General features: G+C 35.8%; 1 protein-coding gene across 2 annotated transcripts in view; it reads left to right on the top strand.

Moving 5' to 3' along the window:
• LOC128653055 (transient receptor potential cation channel subfamily V member 1) overlaps window positions 1-17,073 on the top strand; it is a 133,093-nt gene that overhangs the window by 36,341 nt on the left and 79,679 nt on the right. For both annotated transcript variants that reach the window (XM_053706107.1, XM_053706106.1), the window contains one exon: window positions 6,914-7,056. In XM_053706107.1, coding sequence (XP_053562082.1) covers window positions 6,914-7,056 — 143 coding nt within the window. The remainder of the gene's footprint in view (window positions 1-6,913; window positions 7,057-17,073) is intronic.

Here is a 17,073-nt window from a genome sequence, read left to right as displayed (position 1 = left end):
AGGTAATATTTTTATTTTCAGACATGCTTTAAAATGATCTGATTTACGTTATCTCCCAACTGTCCTGCATTTTGTGTGATTAGTTCCAGTCTGGGAGTTCTCTTTAACTGTACATCTGCCCCATCTACTTTATATAAATGTCCAGTTGCACAAAGTGAAACCAGTGACCACTCATTGATGCTCCCAGCCAGCCCAGACCCGCACATGTCCTGTCTAACTCTACCCACTACATGTTTTGACTCTCTTCCCCCACTCTGACAGAGTCCCTGTATTGCTATGACTCCAAACACGGACTGCTATGACTCCTGGCTAAATGTTGGCAGGTACAATTTTTTATTATTATCATTAATAATAATAATAATAATGATAATATTTGAAAATCAATGCCATATAATATAGAACAGAATATGTTTGCAAGTTGTAAATAATACACAATTATTCATACTGATACAAATAAAGTTATAGATATCTTTTGCAGTTGAAAGTTATCTAACTCATAGAAAATCTTGAAAGGTACTGTATCAGTATAGACTATATACTACTGTCACTTATATGATTGTGTATATTTTCTATTCATTTTTTTGTGACACCATGCCCTTTGTGGCGCATTGTCCTGTGACTTGTATAAGTGTACCCATTGTTAGTTATAAATAAAAGTTATAACAAATAAAGTTATAGTAAAATATTACCACAGATTTGCTAGTACAAATTGATACAATGACAAGAATAGTACTGCCCCTGAACAATTTACAGTAATTTATTTCCTCAATAATAATAATAATAACTAGCATTTATAGAGCGCCTTTCTCCCAGTGGCGCTTTTTCAATGCTTGCGCTCAGTATTAACCAAATCAGCTGCTGAATAGTAATAGTTGTTATTAATAACCATTTTAATGGTACTCATTTTATTGACCTCCAACGGATGAAGGATGCAGTCAGCCCTGCCAGGATTTGAACCTGTGACCTTGGATATTTTAAACAGGCTTTTTGTTGTAGTCAGGGAATTTACCAACTGAGCTAACTCACCAGCCAATGCACCTATTACATTTAAATGCTGCATCAGTTGTAAAGGGGTCACTCACAATCCTTTGGAAAAGATTATCTAACTTTCCTACAATATTGTTTAAAGCTAGGGAAACAGTTGTTATGAATACTGTCTGAGATACTCATTGCTTTTTAAATTATTCTAAAGCTGGTATCTATCAATACAAGGAGTTGTGTCTGTACCAGCTAATATGCTGAAGACTAATTAATTAATTAATCAATACATTAATTAAGAAACAAATTACATTGAATTACCAAGAAAAAATAAACTTTGGCTATCAAGCCATATTTTAAGTTTTACTCCATTAAAAATAATTCACTGTTTTACAACTTTAATATTTGACAAACATTTTTGTGTGTATATATATATATTTACAGTATATATCTATATGCAGTATAAAACCGGCATTATGAAATTATATGAAATTATATCATTTTCTGCTATCCAAAGCACACATGAATTGCATAATTTATCAAAGATGTATTTAATGATAATTTGTGCATTAAAAATGAACATTTTTAATATTAGCCCATTTTAGCTTAGTATTGGGTAAAATTTAGCCTGGTGGTCAGTAAAGATGGTGCACATACACAAACAGTATTTTAAATGTAATACAAATGTATAGTAGGAGCGTATAACTACGTACTAAAATTCAACTCTAAATAGCTTGCAAACATTAAATGGCCTCAAATTTTACCTTGCACCTGGCCTCACAAACCTTAGAGTCAGCTCTGGGGGTTAAGTGCTATTGAAATCACTGACATCCTTTCAATATGTAGAATGTATAGCTCTGTCTAATGGGCATATATTTACATTTGCTTTAAATCCTTCTCAGCTCTATGTAACTAGGATGAGCCAGTAATATCTGAAGAGACTGCTTCCTGCGTCAGCTTTTTGGTCAAGTAATTCCTTCCTAAATCATAGAATAAATTGCAATAGAATAGTATGGTTTTATTGATCAAAGTGCATTGGTCATATTCTTGACAATTCACCTTTAAATAATAAATGCCTATATAATAGTTTCTACAAGTATCTTGTCCTACTCTCATCAGTTCATTTCAGCTCATTATTGTCAAATATTTTGTGGCCTGGGAAAGTTGTGATAAAAATCCTTCAGATGAGCTTTTAAAAATGGTTCTTGTGTACTCTTGGGGATGTGGTCACAAATGGCTTTCAGGATGTAAATATTGAAATTCTGAAATGCTACTAGGACAAGCAGAACAAATATATGTCTGAGAATGCACACAATGTAGCCCAGGAATTAAAATGTATCAACGTTAAAAGTGAATAAAAAGAAAATGATTAATAGTATGCATTTATGTACTTTGACATTTTTGTAAAATAAACTTTAACAATATTTTTAAATATATTTTAAATTCATAAATTAAATTTTTTTTATATAAAGAAATAAATTGTCTGTTTACACTCAAATATTTCCTTTGTTCCAGCTAACAGAGTGCATTTTGAAAAGTGTTATTGTCTCCTGTTGTTTTTTAAACATGGATGGTTGTCATGGCATGGTCTTCTCCAATATGGGGGATGTCACCATCACTCAGTAAACAATAATATAGCAGTATCATTTGAACACAAGCACAAGCTTTCTACACGTTTCAGTTTAAAGAGATATGACACAGTTGGACACAACTTCAACAGAATGTTGGTGAAGCTCAGCATCTTCATGTTGGACACCATCCAGTTGCATTGCAAGTGGGGTCAGTGTGTGACAGAGGCAGTGCACGTTGATAGGTCAGTGACATTGCTGGCTTTTTGATAGCTGTATCAAAACCAAAAATGGGCCAGCTCCTAAGCTTACATTCTTGCTTTTTCAAATAAAGATACCAAGAGAACAAAGAAAAATTGATAATAGGAGTAAATTAGAAAGTTGTTTGAAATTGCCTGCTCTATCTGAATCATGAAAGTTAATTTTTGACTAGACTATCCCTTTAAGGACTGAATGTTTACTGGCAGAAATATATCATTCCTACTTCCTTATTGATGTACAATTACATTTTTTACAAGCATAAAAACTTCTTTTTTTCCTCAGTACAGAAACATTCACTTTGAGAAAAGACTAACTTCAATTATTTTTTTAAATGCTCTCTTTTAAATGAAACAAAGAAAACAATATTTTAATACTCCTTTAAAGAACCGATACATTCAGCAGAATTGCACAATGAATAAATATATAATGAATTTACAATGCACTTTAATTTCAAATGAGTAGTAGATTTGTTTTCTGACTAATGTCAAACACCTAGATTACAAGTTTTGCGTTCGTGTTTTAACGCTGAAAAAATGGTAATTTCAGCGTTAAAACAGCACCGCAGCCATTACAAGTCTTGTCAGTATAGCTGTGCCGCAAGCCTTTTAGCCTGTAACGCAACGTCAGTCCCGCACACGTAAAAATTACGTTTTGTTCATGGGACTTCCATAGCGCTGCCATTACGAGTTTTGTAGTGAGGCAAAATAACCTGCATTACAACCTAAAACGACAAGATACGTACCGCAATCTAAAAGCAGTAGTTATGAGTTTTACGCGACAAAACTGTAACATAAAACTCATAACTAAACTGCTGTAAAGTACACTAAACACCCATAAACTACCTATTAACCCCTAAACCGAAGCCCTCCCGCTTCGCCAATACTATATTAAAGTTATTAACCCCTAATCTGCTGCTCCCGACATCGCCGCCAATAAAAATAATTATTAACCCCTATTCCGCCACCCCCCTAACATCATCACCCCTATAATAAAGTTATTGACCCCTAAACCACCGCCCTCCCACATAGCAAACACTATTTAAATATTATTAACCCCTAATCTGCCATCCGCCCATATCGCCCCCACTGAAAGTTATTAAGCCCTACACCGCCGCCACTATAATAAACCTATTAACCCCTAAATCGCAAGCCCCCCACAACGCAATAAACTAAATTAAACTAGTAACCCCTAAACCTAACACCCCCTATCTTAAATTAAATTAAAACTTACCTGTCAAATTAAAATAACTAAGTTTAAACTAACTATTCAACTAATATAATTATTAAACTAAAATTAAACTAACTACCAATTAAATAAACTAAATTACACATTAAAAAAATCCTAATACTACTCTAAAAATTACAAAGTATCTAATTAAAAAAAATAAAAAAGACTAAATTACAAAAAATAACAAACACTAAATTACAAAAAATAACAAACAAAATTATTCAAAATAAAAACAAATTACATCTAATCTAATAGCCCTATAAAAATAAAAAAGCCCACCCAAAATAAAAAAAACCCTAGCCTACAATAAACTACCAAAAGCCCTTAAAAAGGCCTTTTGTAGGGCTTTGCCCTAAGTTAAACAGCTCTTTTACCTTTTAAAAAAATACAAAGACCCCCCAACAGTGAAACCCAACACCCAACCAACCCCCCAAAATAAAAATCCTAACTCTAACAAAAACCTAATCTACCCATTGCCCTGAAAAGGGCATTTGTATGGGCATTGCCCTTAAAAGGGCATTTAGCTTGTTTAGGAATAGCCCAAACCCTAATCTAAAAAAAAACCCACCCAAAAACCCTTAAAAAAAACCCTAACACTAACCCCCGACGATCCACTTACAATTTTTGAAGTCCCGATTGAACGATCTTCATCCAGGCGGTGAGAAGTCTTCATCCAGGCGGCGAGAAGTCTTCATCCAGACGGCCTCTTCTATCTTCATCCAGGAGGCGTGGAGTGGGTCCATCCTGAAGACATCCGGCGCGGAGCATCCTCTTCATACGGTCACCGCCGTGCACTTCAATGCAAGGGATGCAGTTTTAAAATGGCATCCCTTGCATTCCTATTAGCTAAAAAATTTGAATCAGCCAATAGGAATTAGAGCTGCTAAAATCCTATTGGCTGTTCAAATCAGCCAATAGGATTTAAGCCGCTCTCATTCAGGACAATGGGTAGATTAGGTTTTTTAGATAGATTTTTTATTTTGTGGGTTTGGGTGGGTGGTTGTAATGTTAGTTGGACTTTGTATTTTTTTTTTTTAGGTAAAAGAGCTGTTTAACTTAGGGCAATACCCTACAAAAGGCCCTTTTAAGGGCTATTGGTAGTTTATTCTAGATTAGGTTTTTTATTTTGGGGTGTTTTTTTTTTTTAAATGGGTATTAAAATAGGAATAATTTTTATTATTTTTGATAATTTGTTTGTTATTTTGTGTAATGTATTTTTTTTCGTTTTGGGGTGGGTTTTTATTTTTAGATTAGGGCTTGGGCAGCAAAAGAGCTAAATACCCTTACAAATGTCTTTTTCAGGGCAATGGGTAGATTATGTTTTACTTTATTTTGTGGGTTTGAGGGGGGGTTGTATACTGTTAGGGGGTGTTTGTTTTGTTTTGTAGCAAAAGAGCTGTTAACTTTAGGGCAATGCCCTACAAAAGGCCCTTTAAAGGCCCCCCAAAAGGCCCTTTTAAGGGCCCTTGGTAGTTTATTATAGATTAGTTTTTTTTTTTTTTTTTTTATTTATTTTGTTTTTTAAAGGGTATTAGAATAGAAATAATTTTTATTGTTTTGGATAATTTCGTTTGTTATTTTTTGTAATGGTAGTTTTTTTATTTTTTGTAATTTTAGTGTTTGTTATTTTTTGTAATGTTAGGTTTTAGAATAAGGCAGGTTAGGTTTTATTTCACAGGTAAGTTTGTATTTATTTTAACTAGGTAGTTAGTAAATAAATAAACTATTTACTAACTAGTCTACCTAGTTAAAATAAATACAAACTTACCTGTGAAATAAAAATAAAACCTAAGATAGCTACAATGTAACTATTAGTTAAATTGTAGCTAGCTTAGATTTTATTTCACAGGTAAGTATATACTTAGTTTTAAATAGGAATTATTTAGTTAATAACTGTAAGTTTAATTTAGCTATATTTTAATTATGTTAAAGTTAGGGGGTGTTAGGGTTATGTTAGGGTTAGGTTTAGGGGTTAATAGTTTAATTTAGGTTGTTGCGATGTGGGGGGGCTGGCAGTTTAGGGGTTAATAGGTTTATTTAGTGGTAGTGAGGTGGGAGGTCAGAGGTTTAGGGGTTAATAGCTTTATTTAATTGCGGCAATGTTGGGGTGCAGGGGAATAGGGGTTAATAACTTAAGTATAGTGGCAGCGATATTGGGAGCGGCAGTGTGGGGGTTAATATCGTTATGTAGGTGGCGGCGATATTGGGGGCGGCAGATTAGGGGTTAATAACATTATGTAGGTGCCGGTGATGTCGGTGGGGGGGGGGCAGATTAGGGGTGTTTAGACTCGGGGTTTATGTTAGGGTGTTAGGTTTAAACGTTAGTTTTTTCCCCATAGACATCAATGGGGCTGCATTACAGAACTTTTCTTTCCTCGATCACAGGTGTTGCGAGCAGCACGAGCATGTCAAAACAGCACTTGATTTGTGTGCGGTATGGAGCTTAAAAACACCATATTGCACCCACAAGCAGCCGGGTGTAATGGCTGCGCTATAGGGGGTTAAATAACGCAACTTTGTTGCGTTCGTTAATTTCCATATAGCGCGCATAACTTGTAATCTAGCTGATAGTTAGTTACATTTTCCTTTTTTAATGCAACATGTGACAGCCATCGACCAATCACAGAATAGATATACGTATATCCTGTGAATCTTGCACATGCTCGGTAGGAACTAGTGCCTCAGAAAGTGTACAAATAAAAAGATTGTGCATTTTTAGATAATAGATGCGAAATGAAAAGTTGTTCAACATTGTGTGCTCTGCCTGAATCATTAAAGTTTAATTTTTACTTGACCCTTTAAGTAAGTCTGATTGAGTATTTACAGTGCATAATATAATTATGGACTTATTTGTAGTATCTGTTGTGCTCTCTTGCTAGGCCTCCTGACATAGACCCTTCAGATGTGTATACACGAGATAGAATCTTCAGTGCTGTCGCTAAAGATGATGCAGAGGACCTTGCTGGACTTCAAGAGTATCTACAGAAAACCATGAAACTCCTAACTAACACTGAATTTAAAGGTATATTTGCATCACTGTATATGTGAGCGCTCACTTGCCAGGATCATATACATAACAGACACTTTATTTTCTTTATTTGTTCATTTATGCTGAAAATATAAAATGTAAGGAAGTTGTGCAAATTAAAAAACAAAAAAAACAAAAAAAAAAACCTCTTGTCTTACACAAAATTATTGTTAATTGACTGTGTATGGCCCTGCTCTGTGTTTCTATATGAAACTGTTTAGGCTTGTAAGTTGTAGAAGAAAACTAAATATATTGTAGGTGCATACATGGATTTACAGAGATATTCTAAACCATGTTGCAGTGGCCGACGTGACATCTGACACATTTCTTGTTTAAAATTAGATTCAAACACATTTATGTACAAGATGTTTAACTTTAGCAGGGCCTTTATTTATGTACTAAGTACATTGATCTAAATCCTAAAAATACTGACCACGCTGATAAACTACTGTCTGGGTGTCCACCCTAATTAATATGTGAGTCTCAGTTTACCATAACTCTATTTGGAGTACTAACAGTGAGGTCAAGCCTTAGGGGCCTATTTACCAAGCTCCGTATCGAGCTTGATGCCCCGAAACGCAAGTTATGAAGCAGCGATCTTAAAGACTGCTGCTCCATAACCTGTCCGCCTGCTGTGAGGCCAGAAATCAACCCGCTCCAATACGATCGGGTTGATTAACACCCCCTACTAGCAGCCGATTGGCTGCGAATCTGCAGGGGGCGGTATTGCACCAGCAGTTCACCAGAACTGCTGGTGCAATGATAAATGCAGAGAGCGTATGCTGTCAGGATTTATCGATGTGCAGCGGACATGATCAGCAATATCGGATCATGTCCACTCACATCATGATAAATAGGCCCTTTAACACTCACGTGCCACTGGCTGTTGACTATCTACCAAGTCCTAATATAAATCTCTATACAACAGATGCCATGTTGTTCCAACATTCATCATCACCAATGATATGTTTATTTTATTAAAGGGACATTATATACTAGATTTTTCATTGCATAAATGTTTTGTAGATGATCCATATACAGGTGGCCCTCGGTTTACAACGGTTCTATTTGCACCGTTTCAGAATAACAAAATTTTTTTCCAGTCATGTGACTGCTATTGAAAAGCATTGAGAAGCAGTGCATTGATTAAAATAGCCAGTAGGTGGAGCTGTCCGCTTGTTTTGCAGCAAAGCTATGCAACACAAGCAAGCTGAAATTAATCAGTGTAACCAGACCTGAGCTATCGAGCAGCTTTCAAAGGAACAAGATCTTCCTGCCTATAAATATGTCCATACTGGAATGCATAGAATAGCTGCAGACCCGATATTATCTAAGATCCTAACAATGGAGAGCACTAAAGTAAAGTCTGTGTTGTATGAGTATTTTATTAGGTTTATAATGCTGTTAGCAAATGTTTTTGTTAATTAAACTTAGTTTAATTATATATTCTGTGTTGTGTGATTATTTTATTAGGTTTATAATGCTGTTTAGCATTTAAAGTCTTCATTTCAGAGCTTTAAAAGTAATGTATTAGGTGTTACTTATGACAATTTTAAGAGGGGCCTTCCTCACTTCCCATAGACTTACATTATAAACTCGGTTTCAATTTACAACGGTTTCTATTTACAACCATTCCTTCTGGAACCTAACCCTGGCGTAAACTGAGGGCTACCTGTATAGCCCATCTTGAAGTGTTTTTGTAACAATGTATAGTTTTACTTATTTTTTAATAACAATGTGCTGATTTTCAGACTTCTAACCAAGCCCCAAAGTATCAGATGTAGACTGAAGTCTACAGATTCCTGCTTTCTCCTGTTTGTGTAATTGGTCTTTTCATATCCAATGGAGGGGGTAGTCTGCTCTTTCTGCTTTCCCAGTCCCTTTCATTGGGTGTCCCAGCCTAACCTCATCAACAGTGCTAAACAGGGAGCTTCTAAGTAAGTTTTTAAAAGGATTTACACTGAAATTTTAGATCAGTATCTGTGCATATTCTTTTTTATAGTAGTGTCTATTACATCTAGGTATAAAGCCAGCCATATGTTTGCCCTCTGCAAGTGATTTATGTTTGCATGCAGGTCAATAAGCACATTTCCATGAAAACACAGGCGTGTTCTGGTTCGTCAAACAACAGTTTATGACAGCTTAGTTAAAAAGAATATTCTTCAATGATTTTTACACAAATATACACACATGGAAAGCAAACCACTTAGGGTGCATGAGTAAGGGGGTCTACTGCAAAATATTTTTTTATTTTTTTCTGTGTATTGTGTGATGCTGTGCACTGCATTCTTGTAGCAGCGGTGCTGGTCTGTGGTCAAGATCATGCCAACCAAACATAACACTCTCTTCTCTTCCTTATCCCCATGTGTGGTGCTATCAGTCACTAGCACACTGTGCACAAGTGTAATGTAGAAGGTGGGAGATAGATGAGAAGGACCCAGGGCATAATTTTTGCATGGCCGACATTCAGTCTCCTTTTTTGAAAGATGAGAGTTTAGGTCATTGAGTATTCTAAATGGGAGTTTCCACATACTGGCTGTTCGCCACTTTACTAGGCTCATCAATAAGCACCACCAGTACTCTGGTAAATAACTGTTTCTGTGGATAGAAATATGCAGGAGTGCCAACTGCAAGTGAGCTGGAGGATCTGTGGAGATCTGTTTAAATTGAGTAGATTGCATGGGCCCATTGGGTCAGTTATGAAAGAGCAAAGGGAAAAGCATCAATGACTCAATCAATTATCTAAACCTTCCACTCTGTTGATATAATCTAAGAAGCCTCGTCAGTACTGTGAAGTCCCTCAGACAAATTTATAAAGGCAAATTTTAAAGCTTAAGAGTAGTGATGTCGCGAACCTAAAAATTTAGGTTCTCGAACGGCGGACTCGAACTTCCGCAAATGTTCGCAAACCGGGCGAACCGCCATTGACTTCAATAGGCAGGCGAACTTTAAAACCCACAAGGACTCTTTCTGGCCACAATAGTGATGGAAAAGTTGTTTCAAGGGGACTAACACCTGGACTGTGGCATGCCGGAGGGGGATCCATGGCAAAACTCCCAGGGAAAATTACATAGTTGATGCAGAGTCTGGTTTTAACCCATAAAGGGCCTAAATCACCTAACATTCCTAAATTGTTTGGAATAACGTGCTTTAAAACATCAGGTATGATGTTGTATCGATCAGGTAGTGTAAGGGTTACGCCCGCTTCACAGTGACAGACCAAACTCCCCGTGTAACGCACCGCAAACAACCGCAAACAGTCCATTTGCACAACCACGAGATAGATAGATACATTGAAGGCAACTTCAATTAGATTACATTAGCAGACTGATGTTTCACAGTCAAAAAATATTTTTTTAAAATATTTACACTACTGTTATAACAAATATGATTGGTGGCACTAGTTGGCAAGTGGGCCTGGCACACACACTGGGAGGAAGGCAACTGCAATTAGATTACACTAGATGACTTATGTTTCTCAGTCAAAAAAGTTTTTATTTTAAATATTTACAATACTGTTATAACAAATATGATTGGTGGCACTAGTTGGCAAGTGGGCCTGGCGCACACGCTGGCAGGCAGGCAACTGCAATTAAATTACACTAGATGACTGATGTTTCTCAGTCAAAAAAGTTTTTATTTTAAATATTTACAATACTGTTATAACAAATATGATTGGTGGCACTAGTTGGCAAGTGGGCCTGGCACACACGCTGGCAGGCAGGCAACTGCAATTCAATTGCACTAGCACACTGATGATTCACAGTCAAAAAAGTTTTTATTTAAAATATTTACACTACTGTTATAACAAATATGATTCGTGGCACTAGTTGGAAAGTGGGCCTGGCACACACGCTGGCAGACAGGCAACTGCAATTAAATAACAATAGCAGACTGATGTAAAAGTTTTTTTTTTAAAGTTACACTAATGTTACAACAGATAGGAGTGATGGCACTCAGGATAGAAGTAGGCACAGTATGTGCTGGCAGCCTGACACACAGGCTGGCACTAGTGACAGGCTGGCCTGGCAACTAAAATTAAATAACACTAGAAGACTGATATAAAAGTTTTTTTTTTACAAAATTTAAACTAATGTTACACCAGATAGGAGTGGTGGACTGGCACTGAGGATGGAAGTAGGCACAGTATATGCTGGCAGCCTGACACACAGGCTGGCACTAATGGCAGCCAGGCTGGCCTGGCAACTAAAATTAAATAACACTAGAAGAGGACTGATGTAAAAAATATTTTTTTTTAAAAATTTACACTAATGTTACACCAGATATAAGGACCTGATGGAAAATTAAATTAGATTACACTAGCAAAATGATTTAAAAGTTTTTTTTTTTAAATTTACAATAATGTTAAGCAGATATGAGTGGTGGCTGGTACAGCAATTAACCACAGTGTATGCTGTGTAACCCTGACACACAGGCCTGATAGAAAATGAAATTAGATTACACTAGCAAAATGATTTAAAAGTTTTGTTGTTTAAATTTACACTAATGTTAAGCAGATATGAGTGGTGGCTGGCACAGAGCAATTAACCACAGTATATGCTGTGTAAGCCTGACACACAGACTTGATAGAAAATGAAATTAGATTACACTAGCAAAATGATTTAAAAGTTTTGTTGGTTAAATTTACACTAATGTTAAGCAGATATCAGTGGTGGCACCAATCACAGCATATGCTGTCAGCCTCACACACAGGCTGAAAGCCAGGCAAATGCAAATAAAATTACAAATAAAAAACAAAAAAAACGACTGAAGTTATAGCCCTAAAAAGGTCTTTTTGGGGTGCTGTCCTTACAGCAGAGATTAGATGAGTCCTTCTGGACTGTAGTGGACACTAAATACACTAGCCTAGCTATCTATTTCCCTATAATGTCAGCAGCAGCAACACTAAAGCTCCTCTCACTAAGAAAGCAAGATCGTAATGAATCTAAAATGGCTGCTGCCAAGGAGCTGGGAGGGTCTGTGAGGGAGTGTCTGCTGCTGATTGGCTCAAATGTGTCAGAAGGCTGTGAGATACAGGGTCAAAGTTTCCTCAATGATGACACATAGGGGGCAGATCGAACATCGCATATGTTCGTCTGCAGCGGCGAACAAGCTATGTTCGCCGGGAACTGTTCTCCGGCGAACAGTTCGCGACATCACTACTTAAGAGCTGCTTATCTCTCTATGCAGATCTTAGATGTGAGATGCACATACATTACAATAAATGCTTAAAAAAGCCCCCAAAGATTTTGCGTGATTTCTGTCTATGCTTTTGTGGTCCCAGGAGTTTTGTGGTCCCAGGACATACTTGAAAACAAGAGAAATCTCAATGTATCCTTCCTGGTAAAATATTTTATAAATAAATAAATAAATATGCTGGCAAGTTTCTGATTATTGGGCCCCTTGTCTGAAGTCTGCTCCAATCCCCTGAATGGCAAAGATTGTAGAAAGGGTGGAGATGCAAACGTTATGCTATCTGACCTAGGCTAATAACTGGTGTAAGATTGACTAATAAATATTTAGATTTCAAATCCTATAAAAACTGTTAAATACTATTGCTGCTAAACCGCAAACATAAAAAACAAATTGGAGTAACCCTTTGGTATATTACTTTAGATTTCATATGCAAATCACTATGAAATATTTTTTATATTTGGCAAGTCTGAGAAGGTAACAGTGGCACTTAGAATTATGGCTGCCACAAAATTTAATAAGTAAATCAACCAGCAAGATGTAATTTGTAAAGGAACTACACGTATATATTTAAAGTATACATTTATGGTCAGTATATGACAATTTTCTGTAATTCCATAATGTAATTCACAGTTGTTTTTACTTGGAATTAAATAAGCTTATTCTTCTAATGCTGTCTGACTAAATTGCTTAGCTCATTATGTAATTTCGTTTTCACTTATTGATGCTCAGCACTTTAAAGGATTAGTTTAAGAGCTGTTATCTTCTACATTTGCTTTGCTTCCTGACAGAATACTTTGTCTGAACATGTGGTTTACAGAGCATGCTAGTCACATGGGGATGCATCAACTGACCGCTCATCACTCAATATTCTTTATTCAAGATTAAATATGTACTTTAGAACACTGCTTTCTATTGCAAAAAACTAAAATAAAATAATTAAATATTTATTGTTAATAATTTTACCATATGAAGCCTCAGTTTTATTAAAACTCAACTCAAGAGTCACTTTTTTTGTTTTGTTTTGTTTTGCTATTTGTTATAAACAAAGTCAGCTGTTGTAGACCAGTCTGACACTGTCACTATGATTTATTCTGGTCTTAAATCTAATTTTGTAAAGTAAATTGTTGTTTTATGATTTGTTTTAATTTTAAATATTTAAAGCAATTTGTACTCTAGGCTGCCAGTTGTTATAAGAGAGAACAGATATTCCAAATAGAGAAACCGCAGTGGTTTTGAGCTTTATGCCTTTTTAGGGAATTTGTGTTACTATCACAAGGGTTCTTTAGGCTGCTATTATGTCTGCACTACTTTTGTGTAATTATATATGTGGCAAAAAAGATACTAATAAGACATAAATATAGTAAATAGATAGTGAGCAAATATTTAATAATCATTTTAATTAATATTCAATAATAATAAATAGTTGCCGGAACATATAATTAAAGGGACAAAAAAATGTGAGTGAATAGCAAACGTGTACACGCAAGCAATATCGGGTTTCTGCGTTCGTTTGCTTGCAGGTTAAATTGGTCTGGTATTACAAGTTGAAAGTACAAGCGATCACTTTAGTGCAATTGAAGTTAAAGGGACCGTATACACCAATTTTCATTTAAAGGGAATGTCAATTTAGATGAATTGGTGCCCGGTTTTTAATAATCCTATTAAAAACAAGGGCACTTTAATTAATCAAAATGTACATTTCACTTATTTTCTTCAAATACTTACCATTTAATCCTTACAGCCGCTCCAGCGATTCCTCCGCCCGTCGCAAGTCCTCTTCACAGGTCCAAAATGGCGAATCTGGCTTTCTCTAATCACTGCATTGCCTCAGGCCATGATTCCCCCAGGGGGAAGCTGTGATTAGAGGAAGCCGGATTCATCATTTCTGATGTATGAAGAGGCTTCCGACGGATGGGGGAATCGCTGGAGCGGCTGTGAAGATTAAAAGGTAAATATTTGAAGAAAACAAGTGAAATGTAAATTTTGAAGAATTAAAGTGCCCTTGTTTTTAATAGGATTATTAAAAACCGGGCACCGACTCATCTAAATTGACATTCACTTTAACTGCATGTAATAGACACTACTATAAAGAATAATATACACAGATACTGATATAAAAATTCAGTATAAAACAGTTTAAAAACTTACTTAGAAGTTCCCAATATAGCTCTGTTAAAAGGATTAGCTAGAACACCCACTGACACTTATATTATATAAATATTTAGATACCCCCCTCCCCCTTCCCCTGCACATGAAAAGACCCTTTACAGTTTACACAAACAGAAGCAAGCTGGAGTAGGTATACGTCGGTATTCTCCTAAAACTTTGGGGCTTGGTTAGGAGTCTGACAATCAGTGCAATGTTAATTAAAAATAAGCAAAACTATATATTATTTAAAAAAAAAAAAGAAAAAAAAAAAGCTGTATAGGCTATATAAATGAAAATCATTTACAAAACAATTATGCAAAGAAAAATTGAGTGTATAATGTCCCTTTAACACTTGTCGGGTTAGCGTGTTCTCAGAACTGTGGTTAACTGTCTTGCAAAACAAAAAAGTCTCACAAAAATACTTTACAAAGTACAGTTACACTCATAATAACACAATCTAATAAAAATATTTCTAAACAATATTGCACAAAAAAAGTTATAAGGGCTAAAAGATATGATATGTCAGGTGTTGCAACGGGCTTTAACATTGAGATACCTACATATCCATGTATAAAGATGGAAATGTATGTATGTATAAATGTCTATATATGTATTTATGTATTTATATGTGTATATATGTATTTACAGACATATATACTCATATATACTCATATAAATACATATATAGACATATACCTGTACCCTTTGCAGTTAAGTAGATGAATACATGTAAAAGCAATGTTCTGCACATAGCAGAATATGTTTTAAGTTTATACACTCACTGGCCACTTTGAAATGATGCTCAATTGGTACTAAGGGGCCCAAAGTTTGCCAAGAAAATATCCCCCACACCATTACTCCACCACCACCAGCCTGAACCGTTGATACAAAGCAGGATGGATCCCTGCTTTCATGTTGTTTACGCCAAATTCTGACCCTACCATCTCAATGTTGCAGCTGAAATCGAGACTCATCAGACCAGGCAACATTTTTCCAATCTTCTACTGTCCAATTTTGGTGAGCCTGAGCGAATTGTAACCTCAGTTTCCAGTTCTTAGCTGACAGAAGTTGCACCCAGTGTGGTCTTCTGCTGCTGTAGCCCATCTGCTTCAAGGTTTGACATGTTATGCGTTCAGAGATGCTATTCTGCATACCTTGGTTGTAACGAGTGGTTATTTGAGTTACTGTTGCCTTTCTATCATCTCAAATCAGTCTGCCCATTATCCTCTGAAATACACACAACTGCCGCTCACTGGATATTTTCTCTTTTTCAGACCGTTCTCTGTAAACCCTAGAGATGGTTGTGCATGAAAATCCCAGTAAATCAGCAGTTTTTTAAATACTCAGACCAGCCCGTCTGGGACCAACAAACATGCCCGTTCAAAGTCACTTAAATCCCCTTTCTTCCACAATCTAATGCTTGGTTTGAACTTCAGCAAGTCGTCTTCACCATGTCTTGATTCCTAAATGCTGCTGCCATGTGATTGGCTGATTAAAAATTTGTGTTACCAAGCAATTGACCAGGTGTAATTAAGTGGCCGGTGAGTATATATATATGTATATATCTATATATAGTCATATATATATATATATATATATATATATATATATATATATAGGTATATACATATATATTGCACCAAAATACCTTCATATAAATATATAAATATGTAATTAGGAATAAATAGAACATATTCTGCTATGTAATAAACAATGAAATGTGAAATATTCATATTTTCATGTCCGGTTAGCACCCTTAAAGGGACACTGAACCCAAATGTTTTTTCTTTCGTGATTCAGATAGAGCATGCAATTTTAAGCAACTTTCTAATTTACTCCTATTATCAAATTTTCTTTGTTGTCTTGCCATCTTTATTTTAAAAAGTAGGCATCTAAGCTTCTTTTTTGGTTCAGACTCTGGACAGCACTTTTTTATTGGTGGATGAATTTATCCACCAATCAGCAAGAACAACCCAGGATGTTCACCAAAAATGGGCCGGCATTTAAACTTACATTCTTGCATTTCAAATAAAGATACCAAGAGAATGAAGAAATTTTTATAATGGGAGTAAATTAGAAAGTTGCTTAAAATGTCATGCTCTATCTGAATCACAAAATATTTTTTTTGGGTTCAGTGTCCCTTTAAGAATATGCAATCGGGTTTCCAGGTGAGTTGGATGTTTTTCCACTTTTTTTACTCCATTGACTTCTATGGGGGAATAGGTTATCGCGTGCGCAATATCTTAAGTTCCGCTTTTTGCGCACGTCGGGTTAGTGCGAGAGCGATAACTTTTTGCTTTCAACTCGTAATACCAACCCAACACGCACAAAATATTTACTTCTAGAGCAATTAGAAGGCTAGTGAAAGTGCTAAATAGCGCTCCACTCATAATCTGGCCCTATATTATTGCCCTATTATGTATTTAACTTGTGCAATATGGTTAAATGGAAATTAATTTCCAGACCAGTAATGCACTTCTGGGACCTTGTTGAACACATCTGCTGATCTAATGACAAGAGACATATCTGTGCAGCCACCAGTCACTAGCAAGCTTCCAGTAAAAAAATGCTGCTTCTAGGCCTATCGATGTATGCTTTTCACCAAAGAATACCAAGAGAATCTTGGTGGTACCCAAAATGCTAATAACATAAGATAAGAGAGATAGA

The sequence above is a fragment of the Bombina bombina genome, chromosome 3 (assembly GCF_027579735.1).
Source record: "Bombina bombina isolate aBomBom1 chromosome 3, aBomBom1.pri, whole genome shotgun sequence".
NCBI lineage: Eukaryota > Metazoa > Chordata > Amphibia > Anura > Bombinatoridae > Bombina > Bombina bombina.
This window is presented reverse-complemented; position numbering and strand designations above follow the sequence as displayed.